The sequence below is a fragment of the Oryza glaberrima genome, chromosome 6 (genome assembly GCF_000147395.1).
Source record: "Oryza glaberrima chromosome 6, OglaRS2, whole genome shotgun sequence".
Lineage (NCBI taxonomy): Eukaryota > Viridiplantae > Streptophyta > Magnoliopsida > Poales > Poaceae > Oryza > Oryza glaberrima.
The window spans coordinates 3,255,227-3,277,376 of record NC_068331.1 but is presented as its reverse complement, the minus strand read 5'-3'; the positions used below and the strand labels follow the sequence as shown (position 1 = coordinate 3,277,376).

The 22,150-nt window shown below is 41.7% G+C and overlaps 1 protein-coding gene and 1 pseudogene across 1 annotated transcript; both read left to right on the top strand.

Annotated features, from left to right (window-relative positions):
• The first annotated feature begins 3,361 nt into the window (after nt 1–3,361).
• Nucleotides 3,362–12,810, top strand: LOC127776281 (disease resistance protein RGA5-like; annotated as a pseudogene).
• Nucleotides 12,811–15,789: 2,979 nt separating this feature from the next.
• On the top strand, nt 15,790–20,632 carry LOC127775997 (disease resistance protein PIK6-NP-like). The gene is made up of 3 exons (XM_052302309.1): nt 15,790–16,742; nt 17,697–19,808; nt 19,930–20,632. The coding sequence occupies exons 1-2, from the start codon at nt 15,922–15,924 to the stop codon at nt 19,663–19,665; spliced, it is 2,790 nt and encodes a 929-aa protein (XP_052158269.1). The 5' UTR covers nt 15,790–15,921; the 3' UTR covers nt 19,666–19,808; nt 19,930–20,632.
• The last annotated feature ends 1,518 nt before the right edge of the window (nt 20,633–22,150 follow it).

Genomic DNA, 22,150 nt, shown 5'->3' with positions numbered 1-22,150 from the left:
AAAATATATCATATCTTGTATTAGGTTGGTTTTTTATTAGACGGAGTTAGGTTGGTTTTTTATTAGACGGAGTGAGTATGCTACCACCTTTACGTGATTCGTGCTCTGCCGACATTTTAAGCCTAATATATAATGAGATCAATCAACCAGATGATGGCCATGAATAACTTCCTCCGTCATAAAATTATACAAAGTAAAGCTATTTCTTCACAAACCCTTTCTATTTTTATCAATCATAATTATTCTCTAATTAATTTTATCTACCTTTTCTTACAAACAATCAGAATCTTCCTTTAATTATTTTCACTTAATTAATAGCTGTACTAACCAAATTTTAGAGATGCTTATATGTTGAGAGATCGTATCATTAGTATCTACGGATCTATTCTCCTTGTCGTCCAAAACTATAGCAATTTTATGAGTTTAAACTTTGTTCAAAATATAATATCTATTCCATTTGTCGTCCAAAATCGATGAGACCAGCTCCTGGATCCTCCTCTTCTTTCTTCACATAGGAGCCCACGGATCTGCGTCCACGCCGCTTCAGCTGTCACCGTAGGCAGCAGCTGCAGCTGCAGCAATGCTAGAAGCCCCGGCCCAATCTCCACCAGCACGCATGAGCTCACGCATGCTCCATCAACGGATTGGCTTGTCAACGCTGCTGGAGCCTGGAGGCGTCACCGCGTCAGCCGACGAGGTTGGCTGCGTGCTGTACGGGGTGGCAGTTCGGGGGCGCGCTGCTGGCGGCCGGTGCCCTGGGTCGTTGTCGGTTTGTCGCAGATGGAGAAGCGGCAGGCATGGGATCAAGGATTCAGGGCTAGGATAGGTAGGAGAACTGATACTCCCTCCATCCCAAAAAAAAAGACAAACCCTAGATTTCCGTATCCAACGGTTAACTGTCCGTCTTATATGAATTTTTTATAATTACTATTTTCATTGTTGTTAGATGATAAAACATGATTAATACTTTATGCGTGACTTGTCTTTTTAATTTTTTTCATAATTTTTTCAAATAAGACAAACGGTCAAACGTTGGACACGGAAATCCATGGTTTGTCATTTTTTGGGACGGAGGGAGTACATTGTAAGCCCTACCTGTCAGTGGTAGGGGTGGTGACAGAACCACTAGCACCACTACCAACATTTAGGTCCTGTTCTTTTCTCCAACAAGAGTTGGATGAAGATTAATGGTGTCTTTAGTTCACACTAAAATTGGAAGTTTGGTTGAAATTGAAATGATGTGAAGGAAAAGTTGGAAGTTTCTGTGTGTAGGAAAGTTTTGATGTGATGGAAAAGTTGAAAGTTTGATGAAAAAGTTAGGAACTAAACCAGGCCTAAGATTTTCGTGGCACACATTTCAAACTGCTAAACGTTGCGTTTCGTACGAAAACTTTCTATATAAAAGTTGCTCTAAAATATCATATTAATATATTTTCAAGTTTGTAATAATTAAAACTCAATCAATCATACGTTAATACCACCTCGTTTTGTGAAAAAAAACTTAATCTTCATCTTCAGGTGAAAAGAACACAATATATAGATATTGAGTGTAGATTCCAATTCCTTTTGAATCTTCCCTCCAAATTTGGATTAGGACTCCTATTTGTGCTAGGATTAGGATTTTCTCACATTTTAATTCTTTTACATTTTTTTAAACTTGGACTCCATTCAAATTTAAATTAATACTCATATTCCTACGAGAATCAGATTTTTTTTTCAAACGGAACCTTAAGAGGTCTACATGTGAAAATAAAGATATTTTCGTAGGTGGGCTTCTTTAAGACTCCATTAGTAAAAAATGATTTTCGTAGGCAGGGCTAGATCTAGGGATTCTCTAGTTATTTTTGCAAGAGGTTACAAGAGGGTATTTTTTTCCCGCCTAGGAAAATAAAAGTTTGTGTTGGTAAAATCTGTTTTTCTAGTAGTGATTCCCTCCATCCAAAAGTTTAAATATATTTTGTTTTCTAGTTTCTATAAATAAGATAGGCAGTTTTGCAACATGCATGTAATATTTAAATGAATATTTTGTTTTACGATGCTAAATTAAATTATTGACGGGAACCCGAACAACCAGCTTAATACTTATTGGTTACATACATGTATATAGCTCATTTTTTATTATATGTGGAATAAGTTAATTTCTCCTTGTTTTTGGTGACAGAAAATATGCCTTAGACTTTTGGATGGAGGAAATTCTAACTAATCCTATAAGATAAATATTAGAGCTAACATATATAGTAATATAGTAGATTAGCTATAAGTTTTTTTTACCAAGCGTTTTTGTCTGGTTTATATATACTAAAAGTTATGTACAAATATAAATAAAAAGGAGGAGGACAAAAAGAGCACTGCAAGAGTTGTAATCAATCAACAACTATCTTAGGGGATCATTCATTCTACACATATGCAATATGCAAGAGAACCTCGTTCCGGAAAGTAGACCGCCAGTTATCAAAATAAGGATAAATATTGTGAAAGATCTTCCCATTTTGTTGTTTCTAGATGTGCTAGAAGGCTATGAAAAATATTTCCAAGAAACCTTTCTATTTGAATCGAAGCATTGCCAAGATCACCATTTGGAAGAAATATTCCAGAAAATACCAAGTATATGTAATTAGTGCAATTATATTGGAGTATGTGTAAAGCTAGCTTTGCACTTCTTATTTTTCTTGATCTCTCTTCAATAATTCAATACCCCTTCATCCTACAATATAAAATGTAACCACTTTTTTCATATCTCATGATACAAGACGTACAATTAACTAGCATATCCCCTTCCTCTAAATTCATATATATTTTTCTAAAATCCTTCACTATCAAGATATCTAATCCCATTAGGTACATGCATTGTATTTATTAGGGTGGTTCAAATGAAGATGTGATAATAATTTTTTTTCATCTTTGATTAGTGGTCGTTATGTATATTTTACTACCTCCATATCAGAAAAAGTTAATTAATCTAATACAGAACGTGACATATTATAATACTACGAATCTGGATATGTATATAAATCTCGATATGTACACGTAATAGAGTTCTGTACCGTACCAGGATAACTTTTTTTTTTTTGAGTATTAAATTTGCTCCTGGACCTCTAGGAGTGGCTTCCTCGCAGATGTGACCGACAAACCTAACATGGGCGGGCGTGAAAATTTATAGAGGACAAATGGGTGGACATATATAGGGTATCACCAATAAGTTAATAATAACTTTACCCTGCCACGGAACACGTCTCGAAGGAAAATATATCCTATTGGCTCATGAACGTGAAATCAATAAGTTAGTAACTTTACCCTGGCACATAAACACATATCGAGGGAAATTATATCCTCCTGGCTCGATCATGAACGTCAAATCAACCAGAGTTTCATATAAACAACGAGAATGAGAGTGAGAGTGAGAGCGAGAGAGCAAGGCCATTGGCTTCGATCTGACGCATGAGTCGGCATGGAGGGCGTCCTGGTGAGCGCGGCGACCGGAGTGATGAACTCCGTCCTCGCAAAGCTCACTGCCTTCCTCGGCGAGGAATACAAGCATGCCAAGGGAGTCCGCGACGACCTTGTCTTCCTCCAGTCCGAGCTGAGCACCATGAATATAGTTCTGCAAAAGCTAGCAGATGTGGATCAGCTCGATGAGCTGAGCAAGGACTGGAGGGACAGGGTGCGGGATCTCGCCTACGACATCGAGGACTGCATCGACCTCTCCGTCTACCGCCTCCGCGGCGGCTCCAGCGCCGGCGAAAGCGGCCTCGCCGCCAAGGTGGCGCGCATGGCCAAGAAGATCGGAGCGTTCCGTCAGATCGCGCGTCAGATCCAGCAGCTCAAGGCCCGTGTCGTGGAGGTCAGCGAGCGGCGTAACAGGTACACTCTTCATGGACTTGTACCAACCAGCTTGGATGCTGCTTCCTCGTCCAAGGTTGATGTCCGGCTATGCGCGCTCTGGACGGAGACGAAGCACCTCGTCGGCATCGATGGCCCCAGGGATGACATCATCAGCCGCAGCGACAGAGCAGGATTCGTTGTCAGCGGCAGCGACGCAGCATGATGTCAGAATGGTATCCATTGTCGGGTGTGCAGGTTTGGGCAAGACCACTCTCGCTAAAAAAGTGTACGACAAAATCAAGGGGGAATTCGAGTGCAATGCCTTTGTTTCGGTGTCTCAGAAACCGAACATAAAGGAGCTTCTCCTCAACATTTCTAATCAAGTTGGCAACAAGTCAACAAACACGTCGGATGATATAGCAAATCTCGTGGATAATCTTAGGGACTATCTCAAGCAAAAAAGGTGCACTCTCATATGATCCGTTTGTTTTCTGCTGACCTTTCTTGTTTGGGTAATTAAAGTCCATCTTTTTTATCTTTAACTTTGCCTCAAGCCTCATGAACTTAAAATTATTGTTAAGTTTTCATCAACACTTACTTAAACATCCTCCAACTATGCAATACTTGGAACCTAGCTAAAGGCTAAATGAGGCATTGATTTTATTATGTGCTACGATTAATAGACAATAAACACTGCCAAGAAGACCTACTAGTTCAGTTACAGAAAAAGTTGGTCAAAAACAAAGAAAAAAGAAACCCTTTTGCATTTCATTGGTTCAGTTAGAGAAAATAGTAGGCTCAAAGCAAACAATTATTTTTTTCTATTTTTGTTTTGTTTTCAATATGAGATGAAAACAAGTGCCCTAGTTTGATGTATTGTGTTCTAAGCACTGAGTGGGTCATGCTTTCCTAAGTAATTTGCTAGTACGAGGCAAAGGTAGCTCAAATGCTCATGATGTAATTCTAAGCACAGATTTTTTTTTTCTGGGTCGTAGAAGCCTGATGTATACTTGTTGCGAATCAGAGTTTAATGGCATGTAAGCTGTAGTTACCTCGTACTAGTATAAATGGTAAAACCATCTTCGAGAATTTTGTAAACCCACCACCCAACCAAGCATGTGAGCATACTTTGGAAATATAATTCTGGTTCTTTGCAAGAATTTCATTTATTATTCTGGATTTCTGGTCCTTTGGAAACATGCATATAGATTGTTTAGAACTTAATTTGATCTCCTATGATAAAAATAAAACTACATGTGGCAGGTATATTGTCGTAGTGGATGATATATGGAAACCGGAACCATGGAACTTCATTGGAGAAGCATTGGTCAAAACTAGTCCTGGTAGCATAATAATTTTGACGACACGTGTGAAAGAAGTGGCTATGTCATCTTTATCTTCTCATGGTGGTTTTGTTTATTCGATGAAACATCTCGATGATGCTCACTCCAAAAGGTTATTTTATAAAAGAATTTTTGACTGTGAAGAGCAATGCCCTCCTGAATTTGAACAAGCCTCTAAAGAGATACTGAAAAGGTGTGATGGTATACCCCTAGCAATCATTTCCATATCCAGCTTCTTGGCTGATCGTCAATCGCTATATCACTGGAATGAGGTAAAAGAAATTATCAGTTCTCCACTACTAGGAAATGAGTATCTTGAGACCATGCAATCAGTGTTAGCACTCAGTTATTATAACCTTCCACATGATTTAAGAAGTTGCCTATCTTTATATACGATTTCTGGGTCCAATCCCGGACCTCTCATTGGGCCACGTGGCACATGCGCTGTGCTCCGTTCGTATTATCGGCTGGAGAAGCATGCCACGTATTCGCACACTCCCGCAACCGTCCGATGACAAATCAATGGTGAAAAATATATCCAACAGACCTAAATATAAATTGCACGAGAGTTTTTTTTTTAAAAAAATGCACGACCTCATCTAGAACAGTCGGGAGCAGAGGAAAAACTCCTAGAAAAAAAAGCAAAAAAAAAAAAAGAGCGAGAAAAATCCAGCGAAAACAACAGATTGTATATTCCCCTCGCCTGATCTCCATGCCGGGATGATGACCTCGAGCTCGATGTACCACCGGAAGAAGGCCCCGCCCAGCCTTAATCCGCTGCACTGACCCAGAGCTTGCCGGCCCGCATGGTGCCTTGTCGTGCGTCGGCCCTGGAGCTCACTGGCCAGCGCCGCCTCGGAGCGAGGAGTAGGGGCGGCGGGGGTCCACGCCATCGCTATATCCATGGGGAACAGCTCGGCTCGACACCATCCTTCTCGTCGCCAGCCTCAACCGCCTCTGCGACAGATAGATCTCTCACATCGCCTCCTCGACAACCTCCTCGCCGGCTTGCCGCTTCCGCCACCACCATGACCTCACATGATCTTACCTAGTCGCCCAGATCAAGGCGTCACCGGGAGAGGGTAGATGTCACGCCCTAAAAATCGCCTAAATTAATAATCCATATTTTAAATCATTTCTAAAAATTATTTTAAAAAGCCTTCAAGTTAAACTCTAATAATCTAGGAGAAATTGTAACATAAAACTGAGTTAGATAAAATCTCGTTAAATACTTTGCTTGTTTATCTATTTTCTAGATTTTTATGGGAATTATTTGAGCAAGGAAAGTATTTTTAAATAATGAAACATCATTTCACGAATTATTTTAATTGGAAAAGTTTTTAAAATCCTCTCCTAAGCCGTTGGGCTGATTTCAGCCCAACTCTCTTCCCTCGCGCGCGGCTGTGCAGCCCAAGCTGGCCCAAGCCGAGCTGCCCCTTCTCCTTCTCTTTCCTTTCCTTGTTCTGTTCTCAGCCCCGCCGAAAGTCTAATTTGCGTCCCTCGGCACTGTTCATCTTCTACCTCTAGCAGCCGAACTGAGACCGAATTGGCTCGGTTTTTCTCCTCCAAATCCAACCTTTTCTCTTGTGTTTTGGAAATATTTCCCTTATCTCCCTCTTTCGTTTCCCCCAAGAATTGGAACCTAATTCTTTGTATTTTATCCGTATCAAATTCGTTTTGAGTTTATCTCTCCAAACTAACCCGAAGATGTTCCCGGCTCGATTCCTCTCGTTAGGAGTCCGATCTCTTCAATCCAAGGCTATAAATAGGACCCCCTAGATGTCCTCTTTCGTTTGCCCCCTTTCCCGAGCTCTCTAGTGCGCCGTAGAGCCGCCGCCGCGTCGCTTTAGCCGCCGCCGCCGCCGGCCAACCGCCAGCCGCGCCGCGCAGCCGCATCCGCCGTCGCCGCCGCCTCCCGTCGCCGCCATTAGGTGCGCACGGTGGTGAGGAAGCCCGGCCGCCACTCCCCGTCGTCGCTGGCCATCGGAGGACCGCCGTCGGCGAGGTCCAAGCCGCCGCCGCCGCCACCTCTCGTCGCCGGCTGTCGTCGGTCGTCGTTTGACGCATAGGTGAGCACCTTTGGGTTCGCGTCGTCGCCCTCTACGTGTAGGTGTCCTCCAAAACCCCGGCCGACCACCCTAGCTCCGGCGAGGTCGCCATCCGAGCCAGCCGCCATTGATGACATCATGCTGACGTCATCATCTCCTCTTTTTCAGTTTTTTTAAATAGATTAAATAGATTAAAACTTCGGAAAATCATAACTAATTAACCGTAGCTCCGATTCGAGTGGTTCAAGTTGCTAAATTTTTCTAAAATCGAGATCTACATGTTAAAAATATCCACATGTACTGTTTATGCTTGTTTTTGTACTGTTTTGTTGATTTTGTTTATTTGCTTTAGTTTCCGACGTTCCGGAGGAGAGCGTTTCAGTTGAGGAAGGTTCAGAGGTTTTTGTGGAAGCTCAAGGCAAGTCACACAGATCCCAAACAAACCTTTGAGCATGTTGAACCCGTTTAAAGCTAATGTTTTATTTCAACTTATGCATTATTTTCGAATGTCATTGGGTGGTGAGCCTTTTCCCTTTAATTATGGCCGAAGATGACTGTATTTTCCTATGGGTTATAATTTGAGTAGCTAGAACCTTATATATTGGTTTGGTTCAGCTAAATGCTATATATGTATAATTGCTTAACCATGCTTAGAAACATAAGCTCATTAATGGGATGAATCATACTACATTATTACTTATGGTTATACTTAATGGTAGCTCACGATGGTTAATCGTGTTATGTTAATTAATTAATAATTAAAACCTGATTAAAGGTGGGTTGTGAGAGCATGGTTTTGATGGTTGTGCTCATGACAATTAAGGACCGGTTCACGAGCTACTGTTGTGAAACATTTACCGTGCCAACCACAAGCCAGCGTGGGCAACGGCTTTATCTTTTGTATAGCATGGTTCATTATAGGGTGCCAGACTGAGAAGCGGCGAGAAGTCCGTGGGGGTCGCTGGGGAGTCCATGCCTCTGGTTGTAGAGGGGGTGATTATGATCCAGGTATGGTGCACTGTGGTGAGTTGTGTTGTGCGAGGGGTATTGTCACAGTTCCTTTCCGAGGTACCGTGGTGGTATTGAGGCGCATGGTAACATGTTGTGGAACTGTGTCTTGTGGGTACAGTGGTACATCTCTGGCCAGAATAAAACTATTCGAATAGCCGTGCCCGCGGTTATGGGCGGGTCTAACAATGTTTTTCGTGATTAGTATCACATTACTCATTGGTGATAATAATGTGATAATTAATTTGACTCCTGGTTTGGAATGGCATATTTCTGGTATGGAGGTTTGATTTGTACAACCGGGGTTGGTTGTTCAGATGAGGTTGGGCCTATGCAACACGGGTGTGTTGTATGGTGTTTACTTAATACTGCTTAAATTATTCAACTGTTTTATTATTCTCTAAAATATTTATTAAATGCTGTTTATGCAAATGAGCTTTATTATGCCATCCTTTGTTATCCTGTGCACTTGCATATTTGCTGTGTGTCTTGTTGAGTATGTCATATGCTCATTCTTGCAATATTCATTCATCAGAGGAGGAGTACTTCTGTGAAGGTGATGATCTGGAGGATTAGGCTTGTTCCGGGTTAAGTTGCCTGTGGAGTGGAGTCGCCATAGCTGTTCCGTAGTTTGTTTTATTTTCCGCTGTGTAGAATTTTATTTTTTGAGAGGAACTATCCACCTCTGTAATAATTTGCTATTTGCGAATATTCAATAGTTATTTATTTGTACTCTATTATCAATTTGTTATTGTGTGCCTCGGCTGATTTCTGGACGAGGGTTTAACACACATGTAAGCGTTTGGAATTTTGGATAGAAATTCCGGGCGTGACAGTAGAAGCGGGGCACCGGGGAGATAGAGGGGATAGACGGCGCTGCTGGCAGAGACGACAACCGAGTTGGTGATGGCAGGCTGGCCGGCGGTGAGCACGACGGGATAGGCGAGGGTGTCGGGCCTTCAGCTACTCCTACTAACCCGCCGTTGTTGATCGCCGGTTCGCCGCCACCTCTGCTGCCTCCGACATGCATGCAGAGCTGGCCATCTCCGCTGCCTCCCTCACGCAGAAAAGACGAAGTGAACTGATAGATTGAAGGGGAAAGGCAGAGATGGATAATGAAGGATGGAGCAGCAGGTCACCGCTCCCAAAGGCCACCTGCACTGCACGTGGCATCATACTCTAGGAATTTTTCATTTTCACCCCTAACATTATTTTTATTCTATACTTCACTAAGTACTAAATATTTTTAAGGACGCCCCTATATTAGTACTCACATATTGATGTCCAGGACCTTGAAAGTTTCAACTTTCCAAAACCGATCTCATGTACAAAGAGTAAAGAGTAAACTTTTATGTCTCTGTATATTGAGTTGACCATAGGAGTCATTTACCTAAAATAATATTCAATACATAAATTTCGAAATTTTCTAATAATTTGACAAATTTTGTAAATCCTACTAATTCAAAAGACACATCTTTCAAAGTACTTGGTAAAGGCATACAGAGAAGCTTAAACAAGTAAATTGCCCATTCACAAATCATATATTGAAATGTTGAAGTATAATTATATTACTCTAATTGTTAACAATATTGCTCTCACAATTGTACCTATGATTAGCTAATCAACCGATGATCGTTATATTTTAAGATGATATAATATCATATATAAGACCAGAGATGTGAGTAGGTCACATGGGTAGATTAGCACAAGAAATTTCTCATGGAGAGACTTGAAAAAAAAAACTTAGTTTTCAGTCCTCTAACCGTATAGTCATACCAATTGTTAATAGGTGTCAATTACTCTGTTTAATGGAAGAGAAAAGGGTTGAATTTTTTTTTGAAAAAAGCATTCTAAAGTACTACATTTGGAACTCTAAACATGAATAACATTAATTATGTTAAATAAGTAATATGTCATAGCGGTAAGTTAGTGCGCTAACCGACGCACCTATTTTCTAGAAATATGTAAGCATGGATTTGGGAAAGGATAGGGAGGGGAGATTTTAGGATGCTCAGTATAAAATATTGACTATGTTTTAAATTAGAAAGAAAATGTTAGGATTGAATTAAGAAACATGACAGCTAACATGAACTTTGTATTGTGGGATAAACAATTTTCAAACATGTTACCTCATCATACAAGACACTTTGAGGCTCCTTATAGAAGGGTTTTGTACTGCGAATGATCTAAGAGATGATAGAGCTATATAATTTTCTATCATCTAAATGGGCTATTACTTACCATAAAAGATTAGCATCATTTTAACTAGATGGAATGGCTTGGCATACAAAGAGACTCTTGTGTAGTGTGTTCTTCATTGCACATCGGTAGTTAGAATGGAAATCAGTGAATCTTAATCATCGATTGTTGATCTAATGGCCATATAATTTGAGGTGATGTGACACATTGTGGGATGAGATTAAGTTAATGGGAATGAACTATGTAAGTATATAAAATACATATGGAGGCGCCCCCCTCCCCGGCGCCAACCCACATATGGCTCTTAGCATGTGCACCACGTGGCCCTCTTGCGATCATGACGATTTTTGCTAAGTAATAAGCAGATAAGCATATATTGGAAGAGAAAACGAGAAAGTGATAGATATACAAATGATAACATTTTCAACCATCAAAATAATGGATTTAATACTCTAAAAGTAAAAGAAATAAATAGAATGAAAAGGTTATATAAGCTAAAATAGAAAAAATATGGGAAGGAGGAAAGGAACAAAATAATTTCCATTTTCCCATAAAGTATGACCAATTAAAAAAGCATGTCAATTGTTAGGGTTATTATATAAATCTCTAATTTATGAAAGTCCCAAGCAATTTGTTTACTTCATTTTTTTAGCTTGATTTTATTAATAACAATCAAATCGATCATCAGCCAACATAAATTAATATCGCCCTTTGTTTTGCTTTATCTGCTATGTAATTTAAATGTTTACAAACATAATGTTTTTCTCGGACTTGCTGACATAAAATTTAAAAAATGCTAAAAGATTTTTCTTAAGATATAACTCTTTTACAAATAAACAATATTAAATTCACTATACACGCTATATGGATAGTGCGCCAACGGCGCAAACGCTTTCTAGTTATACTTGAGTTCATTCCCAGAAGATTGTGAAATTGGAAAGTACCGCTTGGTAAGCAGATGGATTGCAGAAGGATTTATCAATGCAAGACCAGGAGAAAATCTATATGAAGCAGGGCTGAGGTATTTCAATGTGCTGATAAACCGGAGCTTGATCCAACCATGGTATCAGTACTACGGTGAGGTGCTGAGCTGCCGTGTTCACGACGTCATTCTTAATTTCATAGTGTCCAAATCAGTAGAGGAGAACTTTATGACCTTGTTGGATCCGTCTGGTCCTGTACCTTTGCAGCATAGCAACTGCTGCAAGGTTCGTCGCATGTCTCTCCAGGGTAGCTACTGCCAAGAGAAATTTGCCTCGAGCATGAAGTCGATTAAGCCTCATGTCCGGTCACTTGCTTGTTCTATGGACTGCACAGGATTGCATCCTCTATCGGAATTTAAAGTTGCAAGAGTACTGGATCTAGAAGGGTGCGAATCATTGACAAACAACCATCTTGCTAATATAGAAAAGTTAGCCTATTTGAGGTATCTGAGCATTAGGGGAACAGGAGTAAGTGTGCTCCCCGCCAATATTGGGCGTCTCCAGCATTTGGAGACATTAGATATACTATATACTCAAGTTAAAGAATTACCACCATCCATTGTTCTACTTCAGCAATTGGTTCGTCTGTCTGTCAATTCTGAAGTCATGTTCCCTGCAGAAGGTGTTAGCAAGATGCAAGCATTGGAGCAGCTAACAGGTCTCTTGCCCTTCAATCAACCGGTAAGCTTTTTGAAGGAGCTAGGTGAGCTTACCAAGCTGAGAGTACTAGCGGTATCTTGGATGCCTCACCATGTTAGAGATTCTGATGAGGCCCATGCCGAGCATGAAAAGAGCTACGAGAAGATTTTCATCTCCTCACTTAATGCACTGGACAGACATAGCCTTCAATATCTGTCTCTTTATTCGGATATAGCTGCAAAACGCTTCTTGTTTGATTCGTGGTTCCCTTCCCTAAAAAACCTCCGGAGATTGAGCATCGTAAACAGGTTCAAGAGGACAACCATTCCAAGTTGGATACGCCTTGTTGCCAAGCTTGAGCAATTAAAGCTCGAAAATGTGTATGTTAGGCAGGACGACTTCGAAATGCTTGGAGATCTGAAAGCTCTCGAATCTCTTGCCCTTCCCGATTCAAACACACAAGGATCATGGCTCACCATTGGCAACCGTGGTTTCCGGAGTCTCAAGTTTGCCGATATTACTAATGTGTTGTTTATGCATGATTCCATGCCTAATCTGAAGGACCTCCACATTGACATTAGATTGAATGAGGTTGGTGAGAATGATTCCGTCTTCCAGCACCTCCCCAACACCCTCTGCAGAGTCCATGCCTGGATTTCTGGCAATCTAGATGCGGTCTCAAAACTGAAAGAAAAAATCTTGAACATTGCGAACACACATCCCAACCGTCCCTCACTCAAGACTGCGACATACATTAAGGAGCACTAGAGGTGGAGCAGCGAAAAACAGAAGCGTCAATGAGCCGCAGGTAATTAACTTGCTCCTTCCTTCTAAGTGATAACTTGTTGCCAGATAATATAATTTGCTCCCCAGCTTGCTCCTTGTTTCATTTACCTTTTCCATGAACACCACTGATTGGTCTTCCTTGCTCAATGGAACAGGACGATGGCTTTTGCATCAATGGCTACCTTGGCTTGGTCCTGGAGTTGGCACAGCATTTGTGTTTCATCTCTACCATTTTTACTCAGTTGCATAATTACCATTTTCAAACTTGTTCACTTGTTTCAATTTTCATGTATTTGAATAAGCACGCTACGTTTGGTTGCTCCTCTAGTCCCATATGTTATGGTTTGCTAGCTCTATCCATTAATTAAACTGGAGTAAAATGCACCAGTGGTATCACAACTTGCGAGGTAGGTGCAGTTTAGTCACTCATCTTACAAATTGCTTAAATAAGTCACTCATCTTGCTTCGATGGTGCAAATCTCACCAAATACATTGTCACATGGATTAGTTGTTTTTAAATTGCAGGCCATATCGACCTAACATCATGCATTTTTTAGCCATGTGGACAGGGCAAACATTAAAATTACAAATTAACACTCATATGCTACTACTCCTACTTTTAATAAAAATGACCATATTGTACTTAGCGATCAATAACAAAATTCATCTTTAATTGGATTTTACTACCGGCAGCATTGCATGTTGGTTTATTTATGGATTGTGTGACCATGCTTCCAAAACAAATTAATATAGCATATAATTTCATTACGAATAACCCAACGGCATATGTTTTATGTGATTTGCACCCCTTAAGACAAGATGAGTGACTTAGTTAAGCATTTTACAAGATGGGTGACTAAATTACACCCACCTCACAAGTTGTGGTACTAATGGTGCATTTTACTCAAACTGGCATGCGTTTATGTAATGCGGACCTATGGGTTGCGACAAATAGTACTCTCTCCTTCCCTAAATATTTGACGCCGTTGACTTTTTTAAACATATTTGACTGTTCGTCTTATTCAAAAACTTTTGTAAAATATGTAAAACTAAATGTATACATAAAAATATATTTAACAATAAATCAAACGATATGAAAATAATTAATAATTACTTAAATTTTTTGAATAAGATAAATGGTCAAACATGTGTAAAAAAATTAACGGCGTCAAATATTTAGGGACGGAGGGAGTATATATAGGCTGTGTAATTCCTTTTTGTTATGATTTCATTCACGTGCTTTCCTTTTCGCGAATGCATTCACGTGCTTTCTATATCGTGCACATTTGGTCGATTATTCAAAGGCAATAATTAATTAAAATGTATGGAGTGGTTTTTTTTGGAGAAGAGGCAATTTGCACCCTTATCAATTATCCGAAGGCTGGCTTTTTGAAAATGGGGTAGTTTGCACCCTTAATCATCCGAAGACAAAAGAATGAAATTGATGTGGCGTCATGAGAAGAGAGAATTTAATATTAATTACACTTAGTGAGAATTAACTTTATAAGAATAGACTTACTATGAATCTTATTTCAGAGTTAAGTTGGTCAAGTGCCATGAAAATATATCTGGTTGTCTTGTTGAGAGAGAAACCATGTTTTCTTTTTTGATTAAACAGAAGACAAACATGCACAAACCTGTAAATACCGGGGAATTTAACTATTTGCCACTATTACGTTTGGCACTTATCTAAATACCCCTATTAGATTTGTACTTATTTTTTTTTGCCCTTCTTAGGTGATGGCTTCTTAACAATTTGCCACTTTTGCCTACGTGGCGTACCACCGTGGCTTGCAACCCAAAAAGCAGTGTGAGACCCACAAGTCAGCTTCTATCCCCTTCCCTTCATCTTCCTCCTCGGCTCCTCGCTCATCCTCCAGCTCGCCGACGGGGAGCAGCCCCCTCCTAGTCCGGCATCCCTCACTGCCTCCCTCCGAGCCCGACGCCGGCGAGCTCCCACGTGCACACCTCCCTCCACAACCTTCCTCCCTACCTCCCTCCAAGCCCAGTGCCGGCGAGTTCCCTCCATGCCCGGCGTCCCGCGAGCTCCGGCGGCCCTCTCCTCAGCGGCGGGCGTGCGGCCCTTCGAGAAGGAGGGCCTCTCGTCCGCGCGTTCGAGGCCGTGCCGACAGAGCCGACCGACGACGGCCCCCACGCGCTCCTGAACCTCTCCATCACGCCGGCGAACGCGTCGCAATTGCTGTCTGCGGGGCTAGCTGGTGTCGTCGCTCGTCACCGCCGTGGGCGACATGCCCGTGGGCCGCCTACCCACGGAGGCCGCCTACCCACGCCCGATGTTGAGGAGAGGGCCGCCGGAGCTCGCAGGACGATCTGGATCTTCCGACTAGCTTCACAAGGTGATGGACTAGACGATCTAAGTTTGAAGCCCTATCCATTCTAATTATTTGATATTATATAATTTTCTAATATCTACGTTTTTTTTTCTTTTCAAAGCGGCCGATGGGGAGTTCAAAGGGCGGTGAACGTGTTGGGGTCGACGACCTTCGGAAGGAGAGGCCGCTGCAACCTGCAAGTATCACACGTACAGCTGCCGTTCGCCGCCACGCTCGCCGTTGATGGAGAAAGAGAAGGCACGGGAATGGATAAATCTCACTCGCGTCTGAGGCTAGCTAGCGAAGAAAATACTACTATTAAAATTGTCTATCGCTATGGCAGGTGTCGTGCAAAATTCTTGGCTTCCCTATTTTTCTATTCGCAGCACTATCAACGAGGGAAATTAAATATTATTTTCTCGTCCCTAAATATTTGACGATGTTAACTTTTTAAACATGTTTGGCCGTTCGTCTTATTTATTTTTTTAAAAATATGTAAAACTATATGTAAACATGAAAGTATATTTAACAATGAATCAAATGATAGGAAAAGAATTGATAATTACTTAAATATTTTAAATAAGACAAACGGTTAAATATGTTTAAAAAAGTTAATGATGTTAAATATTTAGTGAAGAAGCGAGTACTTCTACAATTGTTCCATGATCATGGGAACCAACAAGAGTTCAATACGTACAACGAGAGAGGCGATCGAGAGTGAGGTAGAGAGCAGGGGGCAATTGACCTCGATCTGGCAGGCATGGAGGGCGTCCTGGTGAGCGCGGCGACCGGAGCGATGAACTCCGTCCTCGCAAAGCTCGCGGCCTTCCTCGGCGACGAGTACAAGCACGCCAAGGGAGTCCGCGACGACCTCGCCTTCCTCCAGTCCGAGCTCACCACCATGAACAAGGCGCTGCACGCGCTGGCAGATGCGGATCAGCTCGACGAGCTCAGCAAGGACTGGAGGGACAGGGTGCGGGATCTCGCCTACGACATCGAGGACTGCATCGACCTCTCCGTCCACCGCCTCCACGGCGCCGGCGAAAGCGGCCTCGCCGCCAAGATGGCGCGCATGGCCAAGAAGATCGGAGCGTTCCGTCAGATCGCGAGCCAGATCCAGCAGCTCAAGGCCCGTGTCTTGGAGGTCAGCGAGCGGCGTAACAGGTACACTCTCCATGGACTTGTACCAACCAGCTCGGATGCTTCCTCCTCGACGACCAAGGTTGATGCCCGGCTGTGCGCGCTCTGGACGGAGACGAAGCACCTCGTCGGCATCGATGGCCCCAGGGATGACATCATCAGCCGCTTGGAGCAGGAGTCGTCGTCAGCGGCAGCGCAGCATGATGTCAGGATGGTATCCATTGTTGGATGTGCAGGCTTGGGCAAGACCACTCTCGCTAAACAAGTGTACGACAAAATCAAGGCGGAATTCGAGTACAAGGCCTTTGTTTCGGTGTCTCAGAGACCGAATATAAAGGAGCTTCTACTCAACATTTCTACTCAAGTTGGCAAGTCAACAAACACTTGGGATGATGTAGCAAATCTCGTGGATAATCTTAGGGAGCATCTCAAACAAAAAAGGTGCACTCTAATGATCCATTTGTTTTCAACTGACCATTCTTAGCTTGTTTCGGTAATTAATCTTCATTTTTGTTATCTTTAACTTTGCTCAATCGCATGAGAACTCAAATTTTCATCAGAACTTTCCTAAACACCCTCCAACTATACAATACTTGTAATCTAAATGCTACAGGAGGCATTGATTTGGTTATGTGCTACAATTAGTAGACGATAAACACTGCCAAAAGACCTACTAGTTCAGGTATAGAAATAGTTGGCCAAAAACAAACCATTTTGTATTTTATTGGTTCAGTTACGGAAAATAGTGAGAAATACCCATGGGCTTTCCGGCTAGCTCCACAAGGTGGTGGGCTAGACTATCTGGGTTCGAAGAAAACAAGTGCCCCAGTTTGATGTATTGTGTTCTAAGCACTGAGTGGGCCAAGCTTTCCTAGGTAACTAGATGGTTCCCCGTGCGTTGCTGCGGGAAAACTTATCCTAAGCTGTAAGAAATAGAGAAAAAACATAAAATATCTTCGCAAGTACATAACTGATGGCTAGATTAATTTGAGGTGATGTGGCACATTGTGGGATGAGAGAATTAGAGTTAATGGGGATGAATTGTATAAGTATATAGGATTTGCTAGTATGAGGCAAAGGTAGCTCAAATGCTCATGTTGTAATTCTAAGCACTATTTTTTTTCGGGATCCGGAAGCCTGATGTATACTTGCTGCGAACCGGAGTAAACTATTGTTTAATGCTATGTAAGCTATAATTACCTCGCAGTACAAATGGTAAAACCAATTTCAAGAATTTTGTAAACTAACACCCAACCAAACATATGAGCATACTTTAGAAATCTAATTCCGGTTCTTTGGAAGAGTATCATTTATAATTTTGGTCCTTTGAAAATGTATACATAAATTAGACTTTAATTTGCTCTTCCATGATAAAATTAAAACTATATGTGCCAGGTATATTATCGTAGTGGATGATATATGGAGCCCGGAACCATGGAACTTCATTGGAGAAGCATTGGTCAAAACTATTCATGGTAGCATAATAATTTTGACGACACGTGTGAAAGAAGTGGCAATATCATCTTCATCTTCTCATGGTGGTTTTGTTTATCAAATGAAACATCTTGATGGCGCTCACTCCAAAAGGTTATTTTACAAAAGAATTTTTGACTGTGAAGAGAAATGTCCTCCTAAATTTGAGCTAGCTTCTGAAGAGATACTGAAAAGGTGTGATGGTATACCTCTAGCAATTATTTCCATATCCAGCTTCTTGGCTGATCATGAATCGTTATATCATTGGAATGAGGTGAAAAAAATTATCAGTTCTCCACTACCAGGAAATGAGTATCTCGAGACCATGCAGTCAGTGTTAGCACTCAGTTATTATAATCTTCCACATGATATAAGAAGTTGCCTGTTATACTTGAGTGCATTTCCAGAAGATTGTGAAATTGCAAAGAGTAGTTTGGTAAGTAGATGGATTGCAGAAGGATTTATCAATGCAAGGCCAGGAGAAAATGTATATGAAGCAGGGTTGAGGTATTTCAACGTGCTGATAAACCGAAGCTTGATCCAACCATGGAATGAGCACTACGGTGAAGTGCTGACCTGTCGAGTTCATGACGTCATTCTTAATTTCATAGTGTCCAAATCAGTAGAGGAGAACTTTTTGTTCTTATTGGATCCGTCTGGTCTCGTACCTTTGCAGCATAGCAACTACTGCAAGGTTCGTCGCCTGTCTCTCCAGGGTAACTACTGCCAAGAGGAGTTTGCCTCAAGGATGATGCCGATTAAGCCTCATGTTAGATCACTTATTTGTTCCGTGGACTACACAGGATTCCATCCTCTATCAGAATTTAAAGTTGCGAGAGTACTGGATCTAGACGGGTGTCAATCATTGACAAACAACCATCTTGCTAATATTGAAAAGTTAGTCCATTTGCAGTATCTGAGAATTAGGGGAAGAGTAACTGTGCTCCCTGCCAATATTGGACGTCTCCAGCATTTGGAAACATTAGATATAAGAGGTAGTGAAGTTAAAGAATTACCACCATCCATTGTTCTACTTCAGCGGTTGGCTCGCCTTTCTGTCAGTCAAGATGTGAAGTTTCCAGCAGAAGGTGTTAGCAAGATGCAAGCATTGGAGGAGCTCACAGGTCTCACGCTCTTCTGTCAACCAGGAAGCTTTTTGAAGGAGCTAGGTGAGCTTACCAAGCTGAGAGTACTAGTTGTATATTGGAAGGCTTACCATGCTAGAGATTCTGATGAGGCCCAAGCCGAGCATAAAAAGAGCTGCAAGAAGATTTTCACCTCCTCACTTAATGCACTGGACAGACATAGCCTCCATTCGCTGGATTTTGTTGTGTTTATGGAACGCTTCTTGTTTGATCCGTGGTTCCTTGCCCTACAAAACCTCAAGAGATTCGGCGTCGAAAGCACGTCCCGGATGATAAACATTCCAAGTTGGATTCGCCTTGCTGCCAAGCTTGAGAAATTAGAGCTCAGTAAAGCATATGTTACTCAGGACGATCTCGAAATGCTTGGAGACCTGAAAGCTCTCGAATATCTTGCCCTTCCCTGTTCAGACACACAAGGATCATGGCTCACCATCAGCAACCATGGTTTCCGATGTCTCAAGTTTGCCTTTCTTTGCAACGTGTTGTTTATGCCTGATTCCATGCCTAATCTGAAGGACCTCCGAATTGACATAGTATTGGAAGAGGTTGGTGAGAACGATTCCGTCTTCGAGCACCTCCCCAGCACCCTCTGCAGAGTCAATGTAGATATTATTGGCAATCCACCTTCAACTCCAAGAGATGTGGCCTCAGAATTGGAAGAAAAAATCTTGAACGTAGCAAAGACACATCCCAACCGTCCGACGCTCACGACCCGAACACTCGATAGGGACATTTTGGTGGATTGAAGGGGATTTATTCGACACCTATTGTGATCTATTGTGGTGTGGAATTATTTCCTTCAAACCCCTTCAACCTCTTCCATACCGAACAAGGCCTAAGGGGGACTAGAGGTGGAGCAACGAAAAGCAGGAGCCTTAGTGAGCAGCAGGTAATTAACTTGCTCCTTCCTTCTAAGTGATAATTTGTTGCCAGATAGTATAATTTGCTCACCAGCTTGCTCCTTCTTTTATTTCCATTAACGCTACTGATTGGTCTTACTTGCTCAACAGAACATGATGATGGCCTTTGCATCAATGGCTCCCTTGGCTTGGTCCTGGAGTTGGCATCGTCAGCATTTATATGTTCCATATCTCTACCGTTTTTACTGATCAGTTGCATGATTACTATTTCCAAACCTGTTCACTTGTTTCAATTTTCATGTATTTGAATAAGCACGCTACGTTTGATTTCTCCTCTAGCCCCATCTGTTATGGTTTGCTAGCTCTATCCATTAAATTAGTATGCATGTATGCATTGACTATATAATGCAAACCTATGGGTTGCAGCCGTTGCAATAATAAACTTAGGCTGTGTTTAGTTTTTGAAAAAAGTTGAAAGTTTAAAGAAAGCTGGGAGTTTGAAAAAAAAGTTGGAAGTTTATGTGTGTAGGAAAGTTTTTATGTGATATGATGTGATGGAAAGTTGGGAATAGGGGAAACTAAACACGGCCTTACTATGAATCTTATTTCAAAGTTTAGTTGGCCAGGTGCCATGGGAATATATCAGTCTTGCTCTTCCTTGGTTGCTTTATAGCAAGAAAAATCACAATGGCTATATTTAAATCCTAATAAGTGGAGTCATGTATCAACAATTTCACCACCGGCACATTCCTCCACCATGTTGTCGATCTAATGATTTAGGGTTGTGATATTGCACAAGCTCTAACAGGCAACAGATGGGTGAGAGATCTTCGTGGCTCCCTCTCAAACGAAGCCCTAGCCCAATACTTCGAGCTATGGAGTGAGCTACAGACGATACACCTAAGTCAAGAAGAAGACAGCATTAGATGGAAACTAACGCCAGATGGCCATTTCTCAAGCACATCAGCTTATGATCTGTTCTTCAAATCAATGGAGCTGTGCCCGGTGGGAGAACTGATATGGCATGCGAAGGCACCATCTAAAATTTGATTCTTCATGTGGTTGGCCACAAAGGGGCGCTGTCTAACTGCTGATAATCTTCAGAAGAGGGGTTGGCCACACTCTGACTGCTGCACTCTGTGCACACGAGAATCTGAAGATTGCGCACATCTGTTCAGCAAATGTGTTTATACAGTGAGAGTTTGGAGTTTGTTGCGCAGTTAGATCAGCTTCCCTTCCCCATTCCTGGGAGAAGCGAACTTGGGCTCACTGAGTGGTGGATGCAGGCCAGGCTGCGTTTTCGGCACTGCTACAGGGACAACTTCGACAGTGTGTGCATGCTAGTTTGCTGGACAGTTTGGAAAGAGAGGAATGCCCGTGTGTTTGATCAGCGCTCAAGGATCCCTGAACAGTTGGCCGAAGCAATCAAAGAAGAGGTTCTTCTGTGGAAGGAAGCAGGTTATTTCGAGACAAACAATAGGTAGCACTTTTTCCTTGTTTGTGGTTTGTTTTTATTTCAGCTTACTGGGGCTGAGGCTAAGCCTTGGTCCCATCTCAACAGCCTCCTGTTGTTGTAAGCAAAATTTGTATTTTTCTCCCCTCAAATCTTAATGAAATTCGGTTGCCGGTTCCTTCGGCCGACCCGGCAAAAAAGGGTTGTGATATTGTTAAATGTTTCAACCAAATTTGACATCCTGTTGAAGAGAGATTGCAATTTGGGATTTGTTCGGTTCAATTTTAGCTTGCGATAAAGAAGTTATTTTCTTAAAAAAAATCGAACTGTGCGGGAGCCCCGAAACTTCCCTATACTATAAATTTTTTTTCTTCTGCACTACACTGCGAAAGCGAGTTAGTTATTTCCGTGCAATCTACCAAAAAAACCACAGGTTGTGCGCTGCCATATCCGATTTTCCGACCAACGCATCCTATAGACACTTTTGTACCCTATATATATCAAAATTGCGTCAACATCTGACATTTGTGAAAACTGGTGAAATTTGGACAACCTTTACTTTAAAAAATGATTTTTTTGTTTGATTTTTTTAAGAAAAGAAACTTGGCCGGTTCAACGAGTGATTTCTCGATGCAAACAAGTTCGATAAGATTATCGCACAAATACCATCTCATCTTGAACTCCTGATGGCGTGTTGATAGAATGGATGGATTCATGTCAATCTCACTATCTCAAACAACTCGAACACTCGTAGAAATGTTACCTACTCCCTCCGTTCATAATATAGTAATCTAAAACCGGATATGACACTTTGTAGTATAATGAATCTGGACAGAAAACATGTCTGAATTCGTTGTACTATGAAGTGTCTCGTCGGTACTATATTACTATATTATGGGACGGAGGGAGTAGTTTTTT

What these genes read in the sequence shown, in the direction of transcription:
- LOC127775997 (XM_052302309.1), top strand. Translation starts at nt 15,922, where the DNA reads ATGGAGGGCGTCCTGGTGAGCGCGGCGACCGGAGCGATGAACTCCGTC. An exon ending in GAGCATCTCAAACAAAAAAG is followed by an intron (nt 16,743 to 17,696) that starts GTGCACTCTAAT and finishes TATATGTGCCAG; the next exon opens with GTATATTATCGTAGTGGATG.